Source organism: Vidua macroura, chromosome 11, assembly GCF_024509145.1.
Source record: "Vidua macroura isolate BioBank_ID:100142 chromosome 11, ASM2450914v1, whole genome shotgun sequence".
Lineage (NCBI taxonomy): Eukaryota > Metazoa > Chordata > Aves > Passeriformes > Viduidae > Vidua > Vidua macroura.
The window spans coordinates 9296931-9322268 of NC_071581.1; the positions used below are offsets into that span (position 1 = coordinate 9296931).

The window sequence follows — 25338 nt, forward strand, 5'->3', positions numbered from 1 at the left end:
CTGAGTGAATGATCCCTTATTCCACTCAATGAGCACAAACAAGGAGGCTCTTCTGGGCACCCAGGATGGGTAAAAAGGGCCTTCTCCTCCCCAGGGGCAGCAAGAAGGAGAGAGTATTTACCCCTCTCTCCCCTGAATTCTGCTGCTGTTGTATTTCATGGCAGACCTCCAGTCATTTGCTATGAAAGCTGAACTGAACCCGGGAGATAAAAACATTTTCATCATCTGGAAACAATGAGGAAACTGTGAAAGAGGACCGGCTTGTTCCTGCGGGAGGCAAGGATCAGGAGCAAATGCTCCCCTGGCAGAGTGACAGGGTGAGGGACGGCGCTCTGGCGCTCGTTCAGCCTCGCTGCCTGCCCGACTCTAGAGCCGCTCTCCAGCAGCCCCGCAACAGGTGACCGAGCCACCGCAGAGCCCACCGCGCATTCCCACCCCGCATTCCCAGCACCACGCCAGGCTGCGAGACCAGCGCAGGCGGCCTTTTCCCCACGGACAGCGGAGAGCCAGCGTGGGCAACGCTGCGCTTCTCACACCCACAGCAGAAAAGCACACCCAGACAAAGGGAGCGCTCTGTGCGCGGCCAGGCGGCGGCACCGCGGGCTCCGAGCGGCAGCGAAGCGCTCCCTAGCACCGAGGACACTTGGCTTTGCCATTCCCTTAGGAAAATCCCCAGGACTTGCCCTGACCCCGGTTCCCCCCGCATCTCCAGCAGCGGGAGCGCGCCCCGCCCTGCAGACAAAGCGGGAGCGGCCCGGGGAGGCCTCTGGGTGCGGTAGTTCTCTGCCCATCACCCGATGCCGTGGGCAGGCGCAGCCGGGACTACAGCCCCCGGCAGGCAGCGCGCCCGCAGCCCGGCTGGTGCAATCACACCTTAGCACGCCCTGGGGCCGGGGCCAGCGCCGGCTGGGAAAAGGATGGGTTTGCCCGGGACTCTTCCAGAGCACTAGCGGGGCCACTTCTGTCGGGGCAGGGGGCTGCAGCGCTATTCGGATGCAATGGTGGTTTCTATTTCTATTTCTGCTCCTGTGGTGGCATCGCAACACTGCAAGATCGGTTGTATCCATTGCAGTTAAGTTTGCGGGATCTGGACATGAGAGGATCGAGCGTGTACGTGTAACTGTGCCAGCTCTTCGGCATTTCTCCTGACCGCACCTCCTGCTTGCGTGCATCTGACTAGCGCCCGGTTCCGACTACAAAATACACCGATCCCCAGCACTTGTATCCTCCATCTGCTTTTGGGAACTACGCGAACGACCATGCATCGGTTTGTCTTGGTTGCCAGGCAAGCTGCGGCACGGCTGTGCGGCCGCGGGCCGGGGGGCTGCCGGGGCGGAAGGACGGACATGGCTCTGCGCTGCGCCGCTTCGCTGGCGGCCGGGCGGCAGCCGCGGGGACCCCGGCGGGAGGGGACGGTGCGCTGGAGCAGCGCTGCCAAGGCCTCCGCCGTGAAGATCAACGAGAAGGCGAGCAGGGAGAAGATCCTGACGCTGGAGTCCATGAACCCGCAAGTGAAGGCGGTGGAATACGCGGTGCGCGGCCCCATCGTTCTGAAAGCCGGGGAGATCGAGAAGGAGCTGCGGAAGGTGAGGCAGGGGCGGCGGGGCGGGGCAGGACGGGGCAGGGCGCGCTCCCCGCAGCCGCACCGGCTCTGCCCCGGGCGCTCCTCCGCCGCCGCTCCCGGGTGGGGATGTCGCGGGGCTCGGCGGGGACGTGACATCCCGCGGGGCTGGGACGTGACCCTGTGGAAGCCTCGGGAAAGCGGGAGGCACCACGAGTGCCGCTGCAGTGCTTTCTACCAAGTTAAAAACTCTCGGAGCACAGCAGCCTTTCCCCATCCCTCTGCTGCCCCGAGCCGTGGCCGGACGCGCTCTGCGCCTCATCCCCTGCCCTGGCCGGCCCCGGCCCCGGCCCCGGCCCCGCTCCGCTGCGGCACCCCCGGCCCCGCGCCCCTTCCCACGGGAGGCGGCAGAGGCACGAAACAAAGGAACCCGCCGGCCGGCTGCTGTTTATCTGGTGTCACTGGCTGCCTAAGGCAGATACGGGACACCCCCATAAAGCAGTGTTTACATTTCTCCCGCCACTTTGACCCTTCGCTGCAATCCCGTGTCCTTTGTGTTATACAAGGGGGTGCGTGACCAGCTTTCATCATACTGATAGAGCGTTTAAGTCGTTCCTGAGGATTTTAGAGAGACTGCCTTGGCCGGGGCAGGGAGGCACCGGGCTCCTGACAGGTGAGCTGGCCCGGCTCTCCCAGGCACTGCTCCGCAGCCTCACCCAACGCTGCTCCGGGTCGTTCAAGGAGATCACCCACAATGTGCTCCTTTTTTTTTGGTTGCAGAAGTTGAAGTGCCTGAGAACAAACCTTCAGAGCACAAATACTCCGTAACGCTGCCCAAAGCTGTAGGTGGTTGGTACTCTATAGTGGATCAGATAATAAAGCAGATCCTAAGGGTCTGGGCCAGTATGCGCTAAATAAAGCATCCAAATCAGTCAGTGCATTTATTTTGTTCTTTCTTATTCCTTGAGTATCGATAAAAAAAGATTTAAAAAGCTCCTTAGCAATACGGACATGGCTTTTTGCCTCTCCCGTTCAAACCACAGCTTCCCCTCTCATCACAAGGACTCACTATTTTTGTTTTGAATAAAGCATCTGGCAGAATAGTTTTTCTATAATTTTAGATATTATTCCCTGCTGTAACTGCTTTAGAGAGTCTTTCTAATACCTTATTGCAGGTACTGCAAGACCATTTTCATTAGTTCATGTAAAGTGCTTTGAACAAAAACGTGCTACAGCAATTCTAACCATGAGATTAATTCTCTGGTCTTAATGTTACTTGGTTCCCCTTGTCTTAGAAGGTGAAGCATGTTTTCAGCTCACTGTAGTATATGCATCAGCTATTTATGTCTAACTCAATAATTATTACAAACAGCTTTTTTTTTTTTTTAAGAATTTCACTTTAAAACTTCAGAGTGGTGATGGAGAATTAATTTTGGAACATCTGTTTTGATTTTTGCCTTAAAACTTGTTTATAAAGGTGTCATTGTGTTTATGCAACTAGGTTCCCTAGTGGATGCATTTTCCAGAGTATAAAATCTTCCAGTGTTCTCATTGAGTATGTTTGTTTTCAAGTTAACATCACAGAGCAGGAGATATTACTTGACAAAACAAATATAAAAGGCCCTTCACAAACTCCTCCCAGCTCCCCTGCTTACTCCAGTTACCAGCTGAATCACTGGCAGAAAGAATAATCTACTGTGCACTTTTGAAAAAATATAACAGCAAATCATTGGCAATCGCTTTATTAAAAGATTTTTATGTCAGTTTTGTGTTGTGCCTACTTATGTGGCATTTTCCATTTAATTTTTTTTTTTTTTTCCTGGAACCAGTCTCACGAAATAATGTTTGCCATTGATAATGGCTACCAGCATTCCTGGAGGTGACTATGCTTTAACACCACTAAGGCAAACAAACCTCCCAGCTGGCAGGGAAAGAGGACAAAATTACTGCAAAATTGAGACAGTGTATCTACAGACAAGACTAATCAACTTCAGTAGAAATCCTTTACTTGCTTCTACACTTCTCAAGTTACTCATTCCTTTGCTTTTCTGAGAAAAGTACTGTTATTCATTCTCTTGTTTAATCAAGCTGTCTGCTAAAGCATACAGTGTTGAGTAATACCTAGGTTCCTTATAAGTATTGTAGATTATCTAATTGTCTATTTTTTGCGTGTGCATGTCTGAAATTTAATTCTGTGTGCTGACACATCAATGGCACTTCTTTGTTTCCTTTTTATTAAGTTGTACAGCTTTTTCCATCCCTCTCAACCTCAGCTCACAGGGTTAGGCCAATCACTGCCAGCAGAATTAACACTGCTGAATAAAGGGAAGAGGCTGAAGTGGCTTGCCACTTCAGGGAAGAGGAAGAAGATGCCCCACAGCATCTCTAGATCCATGGCCACTCTTCACTAACAGCAAGAATTGCCCCATAACAAGTCTTCTACATCTGATGGGGAAGGAGCTTTGCATAGGCAGGAGAGCACAGGCTCCCTGGTATGAGATGGAAGCACTGCAGTGGCTGGGGTAACAAGACTAGGCAGGGGTGAAGCAATGGCAGTAAATCTGCATTTATCCTGTTCTGCTCAGATGCCTTTAGGTAATTTGTTTCTCGACTAAAAGCACCCTAAATGCAGCCATTGTCTAATCAGATGCAATAGAGGCTCTCCCTGTTTAGACTTGGTTCCATTTGGATACTCTTCATACTTTTTAATACTCATACAGCTGTTATGGAGACTATAAAACAGCTACTTGAAGCTCTTTGCACAGTGTAAGCTTTCATCTTCCTTGAGGTTTGTTCTGCTGTCTCAGATCCCAAAGAGCAGCTCCTCTGTATTTTCTCTGGCACTTGCTACTTCTCTATATTAACTGCAAATGATCACAACAGGAGCTGTAACTCCACAGTGCACACAGAAATAAGGACTAAAATGTTACTCAAGAAGTCTCTGACTGGACAAATGAAGGGATATTCCTTAAAAGAACAAATAGAAGTGAGGCATTAGTTTTAGCTCTCGTGCCTGGGACTAAGCCAATGTGTGTGACAAGTAAAATACTCAATTAAAGCAGATTAAGATTGATTGCCCAATACAGGTGGGGCATGCTGTACCTGGATTTCACAAGTTTTGTTGGCTTGTGTCCTGTATTCACCTAGGTGGAAAATCAGGGGTTTGATCTACATTAAGTCTTTCAAGATGGAAATCTTAATGCAAAATCAGTGATTGAATTACTTTCCTGAGCCTTTTTCTCCTAATTTTGAAATTGTGTCATGCTTTGAAAGTGAAAACCATTTTTCTTTTCCTCTTTGCTATTGGTAGCAATCAGCTGATTCTGACTTACTAAGATGACAGACATAACTAATTTTCCTTGGTGTTTCTGGCAACTTTTTAAAGCAAGCTAGAACACAGGCATATTTTAATACATGATTACACTCTAAACAGAACTCAATCAAACAAGACCTTTTTTCTACCACCTTTGTATAGACTTGCTAACAAATGGCCACTGTATCAAGTATTGACTTTAAATACATTTCAAACTAGAAATTTGCTCCTGAATACAAATTCAATGCAAGAATAAAGCAAGCTCTGAGAAGAGCCCCTCTCTTCACCTAATCAGTAATAACAAACTAACTTATCTTTACATAGGTAGGACACATACCTGATTTGTTGCTTTGCATTCATGCTAATTTTAACTGACCTTGTTATGGAAAATCCCTTCCTATCTGTTACTCTGACATTTCACTTATACTCTCCTTCTCTCCCCACTTCCTGATTGGGTTTTACATAATGCAAGTTCTGTGTTAGGTTAAGTTGCCTTACATCTCCTTGCAAAGCGTGTGTGTATTAACCAGCATTTCAGGATCCACAGGTCAGCTCAGGTGACATTGGAAGCAGGGCCTGGCCCAGTGTAAAGCACGCACGGTCCTTCAAATTTTCAAGCTACTGAAAGAGAATTGTAGGGTGGAAAGGGAGAGAGGGATGGTGTGCAGGGATATATTGGTAGCATGTAGGAAGTTCCTGCAGATAGCACAGGTGGGTAACACATCCCAACCCTGGGCCTGGAGCCATGGGCCTTCAATGGCATTATACAGTTTCTATACACTGAAGCCCCTATTTTTCTGTTGCCTTTACAGCTAAAGGGTTGTACATTCATCTCCTGTGCCCACGCTTTTTATTTGCATAACTATTACAAATAGGTTCCTGTTTCACGTTTATTCAAGCCACTTGTTCACTCCCTACATTGTTATTTAGACAATAAAACTATAAAAATCCTTCTACTTAGGTAGCTGAAATCTCAGGCAGCTTCTGCTAAAGTATTTTGATTAAAACACCGTAGAGCTTTTTTTTTTTTTTTTTTTTTTTTTTTTCACTAATTCATCAGACTTTAAAATTGAGTAGGAAAAATCTGACTTAGAATCCAGCCTTAATTGTAAATGCGAGTTGACTGTGTCCCTGGGAGTTTTGGAAAGATAAAGCACAATTTAGACAGTGACATGCAGAAATATAATTTAACATGCCGAGAAAAAGATACAAGATTGACTGGTACACCCAGTAATGAAAGATGTTAAGCTTAAATTACCATCCTATAATTTTGTGCTTTGAATACGTGACTGTGTGCACACGAAGGAAGTATCTTCCAGGCAAGAGCATCTGACCTCATTAAGACAGAGCTGTTGTTCCTCAGTTGTCTGTACGTGTTGCATACATAAGTGAATCTGTAGTAAAACTCATGGTTTTTAAGAGGCCAAAAACTACTGCAGATGAAGGTGAAAGAGAGCTGGTTTCAAGAGCATGATTATCAAAATCATATGTTCAGAAGCTCACAACCCACAGAATCCAGTTTTTGATATTTTCTGGTTGAATACATTAGCAAAATTTATTCTAAAATAGGCCTTTTCCAATAACTCTTCAAGTTAAGAGGGTCTTAATGTCTAATCACTTTCTAATGAGCATTATTTAAATTCTTTCATTTAATTCTGTTATGAAATCTAGTGGTTTATCTATATAGTCAAAAATTCTAAATACAAATCCACTTCGATCAATGTGTCAGGCAAAAGTAACCTGAGGACAAGTCCTGTTCTGTAATCTCTGAATCAGATCTGCCAATTAATGATCAGCCCCACCAATTGTCTCATGTGGTATGAGGGGCCATGCAAGTCATCACTGCCATTTTAAGTCAAAATCCAGAATTTGCCTTCTCCTTCCTCCCCAGAACAGCTCATGTCAGCTTGAATTACACAAGCATAATACAAACTCAAAGCCTTACTCCATGGTAAGCAGGTCAGGTTTATTTTTCTGCTGTGAGCTGTTTTAATAGAAAGATTGGGATGGTAATTCAGGTCTTCAGGTCCCTATTAGTTAAGGGCCTCTGGGCAGTGCTTTCTTGGCCTCTTGAGAGGAGGAGAGAAAAAAGCAAGCAAGTAACTTGGCTACTACAGCGTAGATCTCAGCTATGCTGAAATGTTTGGGTTTGCCAGCTCTGATTGTAGAGCTTGTTTGTGCAAGTCACAGCAAAAGCAGTTTCAAGGAAATAGTACAGTGTTTCATAGTGTGATGTTGTTGCCTGATAACTATCAAGAGGAGGCACAAAGCAGTGGCAATGAAAATGAAACAATTGGGAGCAGCCAGGAGTAGGTAAATTCTGAAGCTCAGAAATAGCTATAATACCACATTTCTCTTCTGGGATTAAAAGCAGCTCACATTTTTGTGGCCTCCTCAAGGGAACTCTTTTCAATTCTTTCCTATATTGCCATTATCAAATCCACACATGCTCTCTCCAGAGTGATGGTTTTCTTTTGAATTTTGCTAAAGATTTAACAAAGACAGTGTCAGGTCAGTCTGTACCCTTCTTTACTCTTTCTGGGCACGGTGGTATTTTGCAGTTTGCCAGCACTCTCAGTTGGTACCTTTGTAAAGGGAACCTCCAGGTACACTAAAACTCCTAAGAGACAAAGCAGCTCCTGGCAGGGCATTGCCCTCATGGTAGTTTTTTGGGGTGGTGTATGTTCTGGCATCACATTGCTTCTTTGATCAAGTAATTCTCCCAACACTTCTTGCATCATGACTCTCTCCTTGAGAAATAGCTCATCATTTCATACTGTTCTCCTTTCCTGAGGCTCTGGGGATGTCTAGGAGAAGAGGAAACTTCCCCAAACCTGGTAACTGCATAAAGATTTCTATTGACTTTGCACCAATGAATTCTAGTTCATTATGAAAATCCCTTCTCACAACTTTGTGTGATATTTAGATACAGTTGTTAGAATAATTGTGTCTGGCTTGCTTCAGGTTTCATCAGGTTTGTTAAAAGATGCATTTCCTCTAAAAAGAGCAGAGAGACAGAAGTAACAGTTGAAGGAAGTAATTTCCAAAGAGCATATTCCAAATCCTGGAAGATTCTTTTATTCTATTAAAATCCCTTAATTATCCAGAAGATGGCTACTAGAAGACAGTATAGGTTTTTATATTTTCTCTTTTCCCTGTGGAGGTGAAGGATGGCTTCTACAGCTTTAAAAAAGGACTACTGTCATAAATCTGTTTGCTAACACTGTCAGAGGAGTGGCAGGAGCCTGGCCTTGTTCCGAGCTGAAGCTGAATCACGTTGTGAGCACAGTGTGAGGTGCCGCCAAAGGCAGGAGGCTGGAGCACAGCTTGTTTTGTAGGGCTGGGCATTTCTTCTCCTCCTTGATGTGGTTTATACCCTCTTCACAAGGCAGGAGAATCAGTCTGGAACTTTCTGCTCACGAGTTTGTTATTAGAGCTCCTGTTATGCAAGCTTCCTTTTTGCAGAGCTTTGCCTGCTTCAGTGCAGCCAGACTGCCTCTGGAGCACACCTTGCAGGCCTGCCTGCACCCAGAGAGAGCGAGGCCCTGAGACACAGGCAGGTGTGTGGGGCATCCCTAGAGGAGAGCAAAACACCTCCAGTGGCCCAGTTCCTGCTCCCCCTGTGTGTTCCTTGGCTTGCAGGGACATAAATTGTCTCAGCTCAGGTGTGTTGCTGACATGGTTAAAGACCGCTTAGCCTTCTGCAGCGAAATAAATCAATGACCTGTTGCAGCCCTTTTCATGCCGCTCTGCAATTCGATATTGAGGTTATCAACATCACATTCACATTTCCTCCTTTCAAACAGATCTTTCCACAGACCTTCCAAAAAGTATTTGGCATAACCCTCCCCTTGGATACCCACCACAGGAGAAACCTTGGCACAAGTAGCCGGTGACTGATTCTGCTCTGTCTGAAGGGTCTGAGCAGAATTCTGCCTTGAACCCATCTCCAGAGTCCCAGGCACTGTCTAGACTCCCCTTGATGCCAGTTTCTGATATCCCTGCTTTGAGACTTTGACCCATTAACATTTGGCACTTGTTCTTGCCTGTTGTTGTTTTCTGTTCCTTCTTTTTGAAACGGTAAGATGGGACTTTTTGTTCTAAAAAACTTTTTTAGATTTTTTTTTAAGAACCTGTTTAGAACTTTTCATTCTAAACTAAATCTGAACAACCTCTGATACTCCTTTATTTTCCATAGAGGGAAATAAAGTAATAGAAAAATACTAAGTGGCAATAGCAATTTTTGTATAGATTTCACTAGGAGAGAATATAGCAAGTCTTGTGAAGACAGTTCTAAAGCTGATATTAACTCGTTGTCAGGGAAAGAAAAGGCTCCAGTTATTTAAAAGCATTTCTCCTTTGAAAGACAAAAAAGACAAAAGCTCTTGTAGCTGAGACCAAGAATTAGAAATTAGTCAAGAGAACCATGGGCCTTTAAGCCCATGTGGGAACTGTGTGTACTACACAGAAAACGTAACATTCATTCTCTAACCAGATTCTTTGGTGAAAGAACTATTGTGTATGCTTTGCTATTCGTTCCAGATCCATCATTTGAGAGGCAAAAGGAGTTTGTGGAGTAGGTGATGGCAAAAACACTGAGTTTGGCCCTAATAAAGATATAAATGGCATCAGTGCTAATAAGCTCCAACATTATTTATGATAAATGTGGCATAGACACCAAAAAGGTCTGTCACCTTTGTTTTAAAGGCTGCACTACTATAAAAACTCCATAAGTACATTATGAAATGCCAGGTACCTTTCAGCATTTCACTAACCAAAGCAGCAGCTTTTTTTTTTTTAACTTGCAGAGCACAATAGTATTTGTGAGCAAAAAATCTAATTAGTCTAATGTAAGGTGTTTCTATTATTAGGGAGTTGGTTTGTTTTGGGTTTAATCTAATAAATTGGAGTATTTCTATTTTATGTTGCTGTGTTCTCAGACTGCCTAACTTTAGGCAAAGAAAGTATCATCCATATTCCTTAACAGATTTGTATTACTTTGCAAATCTAGTGAAACTGATTCAATTTTCTGTGAGGACCAAATGCAACCAAAATAAGTGGGAATTTTTCTTCATTTCAAGCAAATGGAATTTGTCCTTGTTCTACATACACCTTTCTCTTCCTACTTATTTGTAATTAGAATGAAATAGTGTTGTGCGGTCAGTGGACCCCAGATAGCTTGAAAAGAAGACATTTTTAGCTGTTTCATTATTCATATATTACTAAACTTCAGCCTCAGATAAATGTAATATCTATCTGGCATCCTTATTTCTAATTTTTTATTTAGAGCTGAAATGCAGCTCTTAATTTGGGGACTCACTTAGGTCAACAAACATAAAAGCAAATGAATTGATGGACTCAGTGTGTCACTTGCAATTATTTTAAGTGAACATTTTTTTTTTTTCAATTGCTGCTAAATGTAAGGCCATATAAAATTGACCCTTTCAATCAAGATCATGTAAGCCCAATTGTCTGGTCCTAATGCCATTTCTAACTACATATTTAATTTTAAAAGGAAAAAACCTCCAAAGGCTCATCCATATATGATGGACTGGATCCATCCAGTGGCATACTGGGGATTGTGGAGCCTTAAACCTCCAAATCTTGGCATACCTGGGAATCTGTATCCCTGGTGACTACCTGTATTATTGTTATTTCCACATCTGGCTTCTGGTCTGTCATTGAAGTCCAACACTACAGTCCATGGTGGAAAAGCAGAAATTAGTTAAGGCTTGCAGCTACATATTCTATATCCAAATCCAGTAATTGGCTGTAGATACATGGACCAAGAAGAGGCTGAGTCCATACCCTGAGCAAGTTGCTATGGGTAATTTTCTATAGAAAACTAATCAGTCTGATTTTGCAGTTCCTTAGTCCATGTGACAATTCTGTCACTGTTAGGATGCCTCCCTACTATCTCTGAAATATACATTAGAACAACTCTAAATTTATTATTGCTTCTCTCACTTATTCTTCTTGTAATGTTGGCCTTTACTTTCAGTTAATCTTTTTTATTTAAACCACTGGTGTTTTTTCAACCAGTCAGTGCCTTGCCTTTTTTATGCCCTTATTTTATTTTGCTTTTTAAAGAGCTGTGATTGCTAATCAACATTCATTAGCTTCTTTCCCTGTGCTCTCATGATGTATTTAGTTTCTCACAGGAAAAATGGCTGTCTGTTCAGATTTTGGAGACTAGGAAGCTTTTAAATATTCATGGTGATTATTTAGCACTTCTGTTTATCATACAGAGCTTCACTATGATATATTTTGTGAAACATCTCTGAAAAGTGGGGTCATCATACAAGGAGTACTTAATCTAAGTATAAAATAAATAAGCAAGAAGTATCTTTACTGTTTTTACTCTGAAAGAACTAAAGGTCTTGAGGTTTCTTTTGTTGGTGGTTTCTCAAATATCCTCAAGTCTTTTTAGCTTCTTGACTGATCCATCCCTCCCTTAGGTGTCTCAAAGAAGTTGCTCTAATATTGACAATTCAAAATGCCTTTTTTTCATCTTTTCTCCTTCAATATGTAGTTTCCAGCCAAGGCAGTCTCCTACTTGCAGCTAGCACAAAAATAAAAGCCAGCCTATCATTTAAAAATATGTCACAGTCAACAAAATTTCTGTACACCATTTAAGATTTGCTGGCAGTATCGTATAAGAAATGCATTAAGCTTTACATTAAACACTGTAGCAGTTCTGAGATGAGGCACTGTTTAGTTACAGCCACATGACAGATACTCGTCTACTACAGCCCTAACAAAACATTCTGAATGATCCCTTTCTAGGGAATCAAAAAACCTTTTACTGAAGTGATTAAAGCCAACATTGGAGACGCCCATGCAATGGGACAGAGACCAATCACCTTCCTTCGTCAGGTAAGACTAATATAAAATACTATTATTCATTTTTTATTAGAATGCCTTAAAGCTGTCTGATATAGGTATTAGTATAATTTATTCCCTAAATGCAACTAGACTTAAAATAGTTCTTTTATAAAGAATTTTAAATGTTCATTTCTGAGCCAAAGTCCTATTGTTTGCTGGTTGTCCTCTTTTAACACAGTAGCTTTCCTTAGTTTCCATATCATTCCCCACCCATACTTTTTCCTGCCACTTCTGTGTTATCAGTCAGCACATTCATTATCAATAATGCTCTTCAAGAAAGGAAGTGGTTCTCTTTAAAGAAAAAAACAAAAGTCTTTCTTCATCTGAGAGAATACTTTGAAATCTGCACGTAGTTGGGTTCAACTACTTGTACTGTGTCTCATTTTGCACATTTTACCTCTGGGCAAGCTAATTGGTAGGTTCACTTTTAGGAAAGATTACAACAAATTAGTATTTGTATATTATTCCTGAAACACAAATAAGGTTAAAATGAATATTATCTTATTTACTGAGCCTCCCTCACACCCTCATGTAAACTCCTCTGTCTATAATAATGTAAAATCAGAGAGTTCCAGGACAAACTGAAGCCTTATCAAACTGAGGGTCCAGGTGATGAGATTATAAAATCGAGCTATGCAGCAAACTAGGGAGACCTGAGCTTCTTATAAATTATTCAAATGTATTACAGGTTATTCCAATGATATTAAATAAAATGGGAAATCCTTTCTCCCCATGACTGTGTGCACATATGGATTAATTAATTGTCATTGTCCCACAAGATGACAACAGCTTATCCATATTACACCATTTAAGCATAAAAATGAGAGAGACTGAATAAATTAAGCTGAGCTCAAAAGAGACCTTTCAATTATTTGTGTCTTACATTCCTTCATTAACTTAATTCTGCTGGGTTATGTTTCTACTTTTACTATGTTCTATATGACCACTACTGTTTTTAATTAAATATTTCCCATGAATTCAAATCAGTAAGAACTAGAAGTTATTTTGGGGAAGGATTATTGGAACATGCCACTGTGACTACAAAATTTGATTGTATTTCTCAGTTCTGCTCCATATTTAAAGTCTTGATTTCTTGTCAATAAAAGTGGGCTAGTAATACACAAAGAGTGGAGGATAGAGCTGCTTAGAGATAACATAGGAATAATTAACTGTGCTTTACTGTGTTTGCACTATGCTTAGCTCATCTGGAATCTTCACTGTCTGTAATACAAATAGTTAATAATTCTAGAACTGTTTTTGTCAGCTTGACTTGGAACCTGACAAGATTTTTTTTTTCTTCTGTGAGAACAACACTTAAAAAAACCAACTGCAAACTCTTCATCAATAACCTGTCTTTTAAATTAGCCAGTATTTGTGATCTTCATTTCCAAGGAAAGTTAACATAATATCATCAACTTAAAATAACCATTGAAAAGTGGCCAACTGCCATGTTCTTGGCACTGCAGGTAGTGGCCCTGTGTACATACCCAAACCTGTTGGACAGCCCGAGCTTTCCGGAAGACGCCAAAAAGCGCGCCAGGCGGATCTTGCAGGGCTGTGGAGGAAACAGCTTAGGTAAGGCTCTGTTCTGGTGTTGGAAACAACAAAGGTGGTTTCAATATCAGCAGCTGATGGGGGCACGTTTGCAGTGTGACCTGCAGGTGCGAATTTCTGGCGGGAGTTGTCGCAGAGGAGAGGGTGAGGGTTATACATCTATGGAGCCCTTGCCACAATAACATCTAGGCATAACTCTAAATGGAATGCTGAAGGGGTCTCTGCCACCAGGAAAGTGGCAGAGAGTACTAATGAGGCTCTGTTCTGTTGGTATGACATCTCTTAATCCAGGGCTCTGTGTCTCCTACTAAGACTGGGTGGAGAGTCTTACAGTTTTACCTTCTCCAGTTGTTTTTCTGCCAGGGAGTCCACTGTCCCTGTAATGCTGGTGTCAACAAACAGTATATGTCCATCTCAGATGATCCAGTGCACACCTGGATCTTAATTTTGAACCATCAGTTCAAGTATGTTTTTTGGGGGTATCAGAAACTCAGGTACCAAGGTGATAATCCTCTGCAAAAGGAAAGCTACACTGCTGAAGGTCTTTTACCTTGCTGAAATAGTTTTAACTGAAGGTGTCAAAGCTCTATTTCTCCAAGGTAAAATAACTCTTGAAAGAACTACAGAGCTCTGTTCTTCAACCACTGTTCCTACAAGAGTTCACATGTCATATCCACATAAGTACAAACTTTGCATATTCATTAGAAAGGAAATGGAAGAGACAATTTCTTTCTCATCTAGTGACTGTGCTGCCTACCTGTACCTGGCAAATGCCATGAGAATTTCTACTCTGCAGATACTGCTACAGCTGCTGGGTGCAGCAAAGAATCTGGAACACTTACCTTCTTTCAAGTAGGCAAACAATGACATTTCAGAGGACTTATTACAGTAATTGGCATATTTCTTAATCTTTGTGATTGCAGTGCCTATTTGCATTGGTATATTTTGAGAGTAGGTGCTATGAAACTTAATAAAATAAACAAAACATAATTGAATAAAACATAAACAGTGATTGCATTAGCAGCGTTTCAAGCTTGACAACACAGCCTGTTACAGAATGTATCTTATCTTCACCTTCTTTGTATTGGTTTGTCTTCTAATGGAGACCATTAAAAACACATTATTGAAACTGAGAAGTTCCTCGAGCTCAATGGATCCCTTTCCTGTCTTACTTTGGAACAATAAATCCACATAGTACTGTTGACACATAGGAGTTACTGGGGATACATTTGAATTTTGACTCAGTCTTTCTTTGTAGTGATTGTCAAATTTAGGGATGTGGAAGGAGTTCTCAGAATGAGCAGTCTTTACCCCTTGGTGCTCCCTTCCCTTTAAGGGCCTGGCGGCATGGGACACCACAGCTCCATGTTGTAAAGAATTCAGTCTTGCATAAGATTTCAGAAATATGTTCCTTTTTTTCCAGAAGATCACACATTTCACATACTTTCTGTTAGCTCAGTAGATTCTGAGGAAGTAGGCCTGAAACAATTGCAGTATTCAAATAAGATGATAATTCTGAATACACACTGTTAATTTCAGTGGCTAAATTGAGGTTCTGTTAATAACTGGAGTCTAAATGTTTTTTAATTTTGAAATTATTTATGCCAAGAACAACTATACCTCTAAATTCCTGTCAAGTAAAACCACTGTAGACTTTACTGATGTGCTGTACTGGTTTCTGCCCCCTCTCCACCCTCCCTGGCTCCAGTACAGTGTGTCAGCCCCTCCTCTTGGCCTCTGGAGCTCATCAGCCTCTGTTCAGCCTCCCAAAACACGCAGCTGGAGGCACAGGGACGTGCAGCTGAATGGAAGTCACCCTTATCCCTTTGTTGGTAGTCTGACAATTTACTGCTGTTCTCTTCATGGCTGAGAAGGAGAAATTGCCTTTCTCGTGAAAAAGCAAAGATTAAAAACTGGCCCCGCTGTGTTGTGTTCAAAACCTTATTTTTCAACAAATTTATCAATCCAACAAAAAGGTGGAATCACTACATATGGTCAAAGTCATTTGAAGTGTTGCAGCCATATCTATAGCAGCCTATTTAAAGGTATTAATTGTAAAGTTATTATGAATATGAAATTTCCTCTGGAAGTGAACTAGAATACCCTATTTTCCAACAAACATCCATTTGGCAAAACCCTACTCATGGTTTTGAGTCTTGCTACTCCCAGGCCATGTATGAAGGCTTTGATAGATCCTCAACTTCTCTTGTGTCCAGACACTCTGGAATTCTACTGACACCACTTACTTTGCATGTGGGATTACTGGAATATCTTTCCAGGCATTTGAGACATCCTTCTATATATAAAAATATGTAATATATGCAGCTTTTTGGGTTGGGTTTATTTATTTGCATCCCACAGTGCAAACAGAGGTTCTAGTCAAAGCCATCAGCTGAGTACAAGTAAGTGTAGAAGTACAGTGCAATTAAATGTTCTGTATGTCCTCAGAGTGGTAGCACTCAGCACCCAATGGAGCACAAGACAGAAGGACAGCTTAGGTTTGTTCTCCTCCTTTAACAGCATCCTCCTGGCTGTGGTCAAACACCCATGTACAGACCCAATATAACTTCTAGTCCTGTAAAAGTGAATGTTTAGCACATCAGGGAACTTTGTGCCCTGATTCACCATTTTGTCCCCTGCAATTGTGCAGTACTTGCAAAGGTTGTTTGTCTTTTTAAATCATGCTTTCACAGAAGTCCTACCAGGCAGACTACTAGCAGATAACTGAGTGATAAGAGTTAAGTCAGGCATAATTATTCCACTCCACCAAACAAGCAAGAAGATTCTGCAGCTTCCTGACAGTGTTCTAAAATAGATATAGACTTGTCACTTCTTTGTCCATTCAAGCTTCATAGCTTGAATTCATTCCTCACCTTGACCTAGGCTTATTTTTACTCTTTGTTTGTTGCACATTCTCAGCAGTGATGCACACAGGCATCTAACATCTCATTTTATTTATGATTATTAGTTGTGCTCTGTAAACTGCACATGAGGTTGGGGAGATCTAGACATTTCTGCTGAAAAGTGGTTGTGGGAGATGCTGTGGGAGAAGGAGAGAAGCAGTTTAGGATTTTTTTTGTTTCAGACTGTGGGAGAAAATGATATGTTATTTTCATGTTGCAAATAAAACCCTTATATTTATAATGGATTAAAAGAAATTACTTTCTATTGCATATGCTACCTCTGTTCCTTGTTCCCATTACTTAAATAGGAGTTTGTTTACACACAGGAGTGCTTCCAACATAAAGAAAGCAACTGAAAGATAGTAAAAATGGGATTGCTGTCCCAGTTTGCAAAATAGACTTGAAATCATGCTTTTTACCAATCCAGTATGTTATTTTTGTATTTTAGCGATGCTTATTTATTTGTCTACTTCCAAATTAATTCCTTTGCTCTATGAACAAACTATCTCCCTTTCCTACTCCATGGAAAAAAAAGCAAACCCATCCTGGGGATCCAAATAAATATGGCTCATATATAGAAATTAATCCATACAATACTGGCTCAGGAGTTTTGCTAGTAACAGAAAATCTGGTGTACATTGCACTCAATTCTCATCTCATTCTGTATTTTTCACAGGATCCTACACTGCCAGTCAAGGTATAAATTGCATTCGTGAAGATGTGGCTTCATATATTGAAAGAAGAGATGGAGGGGTTCCTGCAGATCCAGATAACATTTACCTCACCACTGGGGCAAGCGATGGCATTTCTGTAAGTGTTAACATGAAACCTGTCCCTTCTTGGTACAAACTTGGTACAAATACAGATCCCTGTTGAACCTCTGGTCTCACAAAGTCCTGTGAGTTTGATCTGGCAGACACTGAAACCACATTCAGTGAATATCCAATCCTGTGAACAAAACAGTGAACCCCCTTTGTGAATTCCCTGACATTCCCTGTGTGAATGTCAGGAGCCAGCTAAGAAGTGTGTGCAAAGTCTCTTAGTATACGTTCCTCGTAGAGGATTCAGTAGAGATTCTGTAGAGATTCAGTGCATTCAGACTAAATAATGGTGGTTCTTAGTAGTTAAGACACATAAAAATTGAAGATTAGAGGGTATCAGTCAGTGGAAGAGGGAAGAGGGAATCAACCTCAGAGGTGAGAACTCTCAGCTCTTCTCAGTAAATTCTGCTAGTGCAGATCAATGCCAGTGAAAATCCCAAAATTTATTTCTCTTTGTGTATTTTAGTTTGTTTGAGAAAAACTTCAGGTTTTGGGTTCAACCAAGGTTCAAAAATGGTCCTCAGGTAAGGCAGGAATACCAGTGTGTATCAGACTGCTCCTTTACACAGACACATTTACTGACAGTGCAGCAGCAGTTTGGCTTTTGGGAAGGCAGCCTTTGAGTGTGTTGGTGAAGGTGGTTTTTTAAAGGACATCTAGTGGCAGAGCTCAGAATGACAGCGATCCGGCAGGAGCAGCTCTCCAGAGGCCTGCAGTCAATTGGCTTTCCAGAGTTTCTGACACTGGCAGCTTGTCAGGAATGGCAGCGCAGCACACCTGATCTGCACCATACCAATTTGATTTCATCACTGCTGTAAAGCCAGCACTACAACGAATCTCATTCTTTGGCCCTTCTAAAGATAAAACAACTATTGTTTCACATCTCAGGGGAGAAAGGGTGTTAAGGAGTTTTTAAATATGCATTTGGTCCTGATTATATGTTTTGGATGCTTGGTATTTTTAAACTAGTGGTGGGTACAAAATTATGTTAATTATAAATCATTAGCTTAGCAGCTGAGTATGTGATGAGTGGCACAGCACAGCAGATTTTGTACTAGAACCACAAAGAAACGAAAGGATACTGCTGCTGAGAGGAAAGATATTTTTGGGTTTAGATGCCAATTACATGCTGATAAGGATGCTTGCTTTGATTGCACCTGTACTTCAGAGTTCTCCCGTGGTTATAAAGGCAAGAAATCTCTCTGCTTCCTGCCCCTTGTGCACTGTTTTATTTAATCCACGTGTAAAAAGCCTCCACATCGCACATACATTGGGCACAAGGAATTGTCTGGACTGACCTTAGCACAAACATTACCTTTCTGCCTGTATCTTCTGGGCATAAGCTACATATGACTTTATTGCCATCCTAAGACATGCAGACTTTGGTCTGTTCCATTACTTGAAAATGAAAATGTAATTGCTCCTGATGTAAAACAGGTTTCTCTGTTCCAAGGGAGAATCTGCACAGGCCCCAGTTCTAATTTCTGGTTTTATTTATTGGTCTCTTGTGGTTAATGCGATAAAATGAATGGAAGGCAATAAGCAAGAACTAGCTAAAGCTTCTTTGCTTACAATAGGGCACAGCAAAAAAATCATGATCTTGATATTCCAGTTTCCAACTTGCCCTCTAGCCTTGTGCTCAGAATGTTTTTCCTAAATTTTGTCGTTGATCAGGCATGATCTTTGGAAGTTACGACATGAGAGGATTCCATTAAGCTTAGACCATCCTCACTCAGCCAGTAACAACTTGAAATACATAAAACTCTTTTTGACTATCTGCTTCTAGGATAGAAATCCACCTTAACTCTACACTTTTTTAGGAAGTTTGATAATTTATTCCAGAGAATATTATTAATTCTGGTGTGTGACCTTTATTATTTTTTTAATTCCCACTTTTTCCCCAGGCAATTTTAAAGATCCTGATCTCAGGAGGTGGCAAATCCCGAACAGGAGTGATGATTCCTATACCCCAGTATCCCTTATACTCAGCAGCCATCTCTGAACTGGATGCTATCCAGGTGAACTACTATTTGGATGAAGAAAATTGCTGGGCTCTAAATGTGAACGAACTTCGCCGTGCCTTGAATGAAGCGAAGGCATATTGCAATCCAAAAGTCCTCTGCATCATCAACCCTGGAAATCCCACAGGTCTGCAGGAATTTTGTTTAATGAAGGGCTTTTAAGACTATTTTCTTTCCTTTTTCATTCATTTGACATTGCAGCCAAATCCTAAGTATGTATCAAATACATCGAGCTGAATTCCAGAGATCAGTGCTTTAAGTAGGACAGTATGTTTTACTTTTAGAAACATATTTTCAGTGTCCTGGAACTCCAGAAAGGACGGAGCAGATTCACTTCACTGGATCCCATTTGAAGACGCTGCTTTCACTGAAGTGTTCCAGACTTGTGGAATGACTTTCAGTCACTTTTGGTCTTTAGGAAGGATCTTGCCTCTGGCATGGCCTGTAGCCTCTTGGCTTCTGAGAGGCACTGACTGTAATAACTCAGAACTCAGTGGCAAGCCTCCCTCAGAATTTAGCTTTTTGAGTAGTTGAGGTTGATTGGTGAGAAGCTAGCTCCCTTTTAACCATCATGCATGGGAGCATTTACAATGATTAGCTATCCACAGAGTGCTCTTAGTAAGTCCTTGATTGAGTACTGTATCTCACACTCCCTTTGCTTGAGATGGACTAAGTTACCTTGTACCATAATGCTTCCCAAAATGCTCCTTAATTTCATACTTAGTCAACTAAATTCTAAAGTTCAATAGCACTTTTCTGAGGAAGAGGGATATCTTCTTGAAAAGTTGGTAATCTAAGTAGGTGTAGGTGAAAAGATTTGTATGTGTACACTCCACTAACTTTCTTCTTGCTTTATAAATCAAACTACAGGACAGGTACAAAACAGAAAGTGCATTGAAGATGTGATACACTTTGCTTGGGAAGAAAAACTTTTTCTTCTGGCTGATGAGGTAATGAAATAATCTGTTCTTTCAAAAGCACAGCTAAGAGTACTCATTTGAGGTATAATTTTGTTCCATGTGTGGTAGTGGTATTTTTAAGTACAGGGAACAGGCTCTCTGTTATCATATTAAGACATGAAGAGACATGCAAGATTCTTAATATCAAAGGATCAATATGGCTTGATGTGGGTTTGAACTAGAGAGAAAGTGTAGGGGACACAAGGAAGAACTTTGCTGGAACAGACCTAAAAGCCTACATGGTGCTCAGACCACTTCAGATGGAAGAAACAGAAGGAAAATCAATTTACACGTCCAAGTAAAAGTTAAATCATCCAAAGAAGCTTGCTGTTCTCCAAAGGCCCAGCCTTTAAGTGGGGTGACATCAGATAAAAAGTATCATTACAGTAACTATTACTTAACAGAACCTTGTGTCTTCTAACAGCTTTGAAGTTTTGAGTGTAAAGACTGTTTTCTTCAGTCCAGATCTGCCTCTAAAAGGCCGTGTTTTATCCTTAGTTGGGGGAACAGAGCACATTAATGTCTTCTGACTGTTCAGGTTTACCAGGACAATGTGTACTCTGAAGGATGCCAGTTTCATTCTTTCAAAAAGATTCTGTATGAGATGGGACCCGAGTACTATAACAATGTTGAGCTGGCCTCTTTTCACTCCACCTCTAAGGGATACATGGGCGAGTAAGTCTGATTTAGTTTTTTTTTATTTCATCTTCCTCATTAATCTGGTGGGACAGCGCTTTCATATTACTGACCTGAAGGTAATCCACCATAATTAATCCTCTATTAATTTTAACTAAAGACTATTAAGAAAAGAAAAACAAGCACAGAGTAATGGATTAACTCAGTGGTTTTTAAAGTACCAAATAATTAGCGTATTCAGACACCTAATGCCTCAGTCCCACAAAGGTGAAATCCTACAGTCCCAATCTGGACTTGTGATAAAGGAAAATTGGCCTCCAACATTCAAGGGAACAGCTCAATAATGACTGGGATATTATAAATGTTTGGGTTTGGGTTTTTTTGGGGAGGAGGACATGGAAGAAAAAGAATCTTTTGATTAAATGTATGCTGCTACAGCCATATGCTCTTGTTCTGAAGATTAAAGATCCGTGTTAATTGTTAACTTGCCTACCAGGGAAGCTGCATGTCCCCCTTTATCTCTGTGTGGGATACTAGGACTTAATGACATGTCATGCAGCTCCGTCTTAAACCTTTATCAGTGTGGCAGCTGTTTTAACAAGCTGTATCTTACCTATTGTGAGATTCTCATCATTTGTCTTTCCACTTTTGCAGTCATTTTTATTGTTTTGTTGTATTTATAGACTTGAAGTTAACCAATCTCTTCTGTTCACTTTGTCACAGATGTGGCTACAGAGGAGGTTACATGGAGGTCATAAACTTGCACCCAGAAATCAAAGGACAGCTCGTTAAGCTGCTTTCGGTTCGCCTTTGTCCTCCAGTCTCAGGACAAGCAGCCATGGATATTGTGGTGAATCCTCCAGTACCTGGAGAAGAATCTTATGCACAGTTCATAAAGGTCAGCAATAACATGCTTGTTCTTTTGTGCATTTCCCAAACCTATCCTAAGTACTGGGAACTCAAATTATGCACAGAGACCAATTTCGTTTCTCCTTGGACAATCTGGTATAAACACCAATTTACAGAACTATGCAGTGTATTAAAAATTAACTCAGTATGACATTTAAAAATACTTGTAAGGCATTATCAAATCAGCTTTCTTGCTGATAAATTCAACATTTTTCCTGTGCTTAATATTACAAAAGGTTTACTAAATAAGATTTGCTGTTACTAAAATCTAAACAGGAATATAAGTTTAAATAAAGTTATAAAATCAATCTTTTTCTTAAATATCCAGTGTCTCTACATACTGAGCAACATGAAAATCAGTATTGAAGTATACATATAATTCCTCACTTGTAAAAATGAAGCTAAGTCTGGTTTAAGAAATTACATTACCAAGTCAAATCAAAGGTTCAGTTAAGATGGTCTCTAAAAAAAGCCAGGAGTGGATGGTGAGGAAGGAGACTGTAAGAAGAGGGCACACAGAGACTTCTGCAGGTTATTGTCTGTCTGCAACACTGTAACTGTACCCTGCTAAAGCCTTTTTTCATTGCTGTTTTTAAGAGCACAACTGGATTTTGGAACACAGTTTGCTCTAACAGCTCAGCAAAGCCCTACCAGTGTTTCATTTGGGGAAGGCCTTTTGAAGCATTATCATTTCTCCTGGTGTTTTTATTGCTACTTCAAATGTGCCCAACTGAACACCTTCCTTTTAAACAGGAGAAGGAATCTGTTTTGAACAATCTTGCCAAAAAAGCCAAACTAACAGAAGACATGTTTAACAAGATCCCAGGAGTTCACTGCAACCCCCTTCAAGGAGCTATGTACGCTTTCCCTCGGATCTTTATTCCTTCCAAAGCCATTGAGGAAGCAAAGGTCAGTCAGTCATTCCTACCCCAATCCATTTTAACCTCCTCTCACCTGTGCCTGCCACTTCTAATGATGAACTTTGACTCCAGAGATGGAGTACAAAAGCAGTATTTCATGTGCTGTGTATGATCTTAAATATAACATGACCTTTATTTGAAGAGAGGAAAACAGAACAGATCATTTCATCCCAGTGCTAAGGCTCCCAGGCTGAGAGTGTCCCCAAGGACGTTGGTGTTCAAGTCACACAAGGAGCTGGCCCTGTGCAGTTCCAAATTGCTGCCCATGCCTGGGTTAAGGAGACCAGCATGTGTGAGTGGCAGTGTGCTACTGACCCTACAAGAGAAGCCCCATTCACCAGCAATGGGAAAGAGGGCTGGAGGTTTCCTTACAAATTTCACCTTTTTGCCTTTGGGACAGTAACCTATGTTAATAAATTATAAATCTTTCTGTTCCTAAGTAGAGCTCTGAAACCTAATTTGTAATATTCATTTTGTAAAGGGAATTTTATTAGCACAGCTGAGAACAAAAATAGGGCTGTTGTTCAGCTGCTTCTTTGATTAGGTATATAACCTGTACATATTTAAGAACCTCTCATAGTTATTAATCAGGGGACTTCCTAGGCAGCAGATTATTCTGGGGGAAAAAATAGTAACTGCCAACAGAACTGGAACACACAGTTCTCAAATTAATTTAATCTTATCAAATGTCAGAGCCTTAGATTTTTCTAAGTACAACTTTCAGACTTCTGACAAAAGTTACAAGCAAGTCAAGGGAAATAACAAAATTACCTAAACCCTTTCTTTTGAAGTGAGTTTTTGTGTAAGTTCTTCAGCCCTGTTCTTCCATGAAGTACTGTTACTTAATGTGAACTGCCCCATTAACATTTGTTCCTTGTCTTCCTTAGTAAATTGAATAATAAACTAATAATGTAACTTTAGGTTTCAGGGGAAAAAAAGCAGTCATTAAATTCTATATATTAGGAATATTTTGACTTCAATAATTCCAAGGCATCCATTCCCTTAGGCTCATAAAATGGCACCTGATATGTTCTATTGCATGAAACTTCTGGAAGAGACTGGAATATGTGTTGTACCTGGAAGTGGATTTGGCCAGAGAGAAGGAACCTACCATTTCAGGTACAGTTTCTGTTTGTTTAAAAGCAAATTAGCAGTAGTAAGCAAAGTTATCATCCCAGTTCTTTTTCTTCGGATTAAATACAAGGATTTTTATTTCAGTTTATGTTGTCTCAGTTTCCACTGGACAATTTCTGTGGACTGACAGCAAGGTCAAAGACCTGGTCTGCTAGATGAGCTATACAAGTTTTTATGGTGTTTTCACAGCTTGCTGGCATAATTTTATTCTATTTTGACATACTGGCATTTGAAATGCCTTCTCCAGGAATACAAACAATAGTAATAGTTTAGACTTTAAAATTAAAGTTGGTTCTAGAATTACACAAATTGCCCTGCATTCTTCTGGGGGGAGGAGGGGGTTAAACTGTATTTCCATATGGAGAAACTACATGAAAAATGCAGTATCTTCCCGATAAATCTGGTCCTTAAACACTCTGTATAACTTTACCAAAACAAGATGTTGAACTAAATATTCTAATACGAAAACTGTTGCTTTTGCTTCCAATAAACAGAACTTTGCTCCAGCCAAGCCACTGATAGCTAGAATTTATCACGGAATTTAGTCTTCCTCACCCTCTGCTGTGCTGTTTCTGTGTGTGAAACAACACAGCAGAAGGTATCTTCAGCCTTGGCAGTTGTGCAGCACAGCCAGCTGGGTCAGTTCCCTGTGTACATACAGCTCCAGGAAAAACCTGGAGTCCATTCCTGCACCAGTGTGGGAAAGCCATTGTGTTCTGTGGGTCCTGCAAACAGCCTGGCATCCACACGTGGGATTTTCAGGGTATGCAGAAGAAGGGAAAAAGGGACTAAAACCTGCAGAATGGGACATTGGATTGTTTTAATGCTTCTGAACTCAGTTTTCAATTAAAGAAAAAATGTACATTTACTCATAACTGACAACTCTTAAAGCTCAAAAAAACTGGGTATAATTAGGCATAAATGCCCAATGGTGGAAACTGAGTTGCTGTTAGTTCTTACTGATAATCTTCTACACCACTCAACAGAAAATAACAGTTCTTGGATTCCTGTATTGTAACCAGTAGAAACAAATTGCTCTCATTTAATAGTATTGTTCAATTAAAGTATAAATGCAAAAAAAGAGAGAATCACATCAAAATAGATGTTAAACTTAACATGTTACTTGCTATACCTTGACATTAATCAAGATCTGTGCAAAGATCACAGTTTAGCTGGTTCTGAAGATAATATGGGTTGGTTTTTTTTTATTTTTATCTCTTTAAATATTCTTTTTCAGAATGACCATTCTTCCTCCAGTAGAGAAGCTGAAGATCCTACTGGAAAAAGTGAAAGACTTCCACATAAAGTTTCTTGAAAAATATGCATGAAACTACTGTGGCTTTTCCCCCCTCATCCCCTCTCCTTCAAGGCAAATGCAGACAATGAACAATGATGTGCTGAGAATGTGCTGTTTATCTAATTTAACTAAATTCAAAATAGATAGAACCAGACTCAGATACTGCTATAACTTATTGGACTATTAAAGTTATGTCTGGTGTAGAAGACATTGTTACACCAAGTTTTTTTTAAGGGGAAGGGGAAGAATGTAAGAAAGCAGTGAGAAGAAAGAGTCAGTAAATGTTTTTGTGCCTTGATTGAAAGTTACATTTGTGAACATTTGACTCAATAGGTTGAGGAAGGGAATTGCTCATTAGAATTACTACTGTCATCTGGGTTTTTTTACAAAACAGAAATGCCAAGTTCAATTGTTTAGATAGGAAT

The 25338-nt window shown here is 40.9% G+C and overlaps 1 protein-coding gene across 1 annotated transcript; it reads left to right on the forward strand.

Moving 5' to 3' along the window:
- Positions 1 to 771: 771 nt before the first annotated feature.
- Positions 772 to 25121, forward strand: GPT2 (glutamic--pyruvic transaminase 2). Its single transcript, XM_053987579.1, has 11 exons — positions 772 to 1586; positions 11661 to 11750; positions 13226 to 13334; positions 16893 to 17026; positions 18942 to 19185; positions 19929 to 20008; positions 20556 to 20692; positions 21377 to 21551; positions 22316 to 22471; positions 23489 to 23601; positions 24854 to 25121. Exons 1-11 carry the CDS (start codon positions 1260 to 1262, stop codon positions 24942 to 24944), a joined length of 1656 nt encoding a protein of 551 aa, XP_053843554.1. The 5' UTR covers positions 772 to 1259; the 3' UTR covers positions 24945 to 25121.
- Positions 25122 to 25338: the final 217 nt, after the last annotated feature.

Coding starts and splice junctions, on each gene's coding strand:
- GPT2 (XM_053987579.1), top strand. CDS start 1,260: ATGCATCGGTTTGTCTTGGTTGCCAGGCAAGCTGCGGCACGGCTGTGC. Junction 17,027..18,941: donor GGGCAAGCGATGGCATTTCT/GTAAGTGTTAAC, acceptor CTTTTTCCCCAG/GCAATTTTAAAGATCCTGAT. Junction 23,602..24,853: donor GAAGGAACCTACCATTTCAG/GTACAGTTTCTG, acceptor ATTCTTTTTCAG/AATGACCATTCTTCCTCCAG.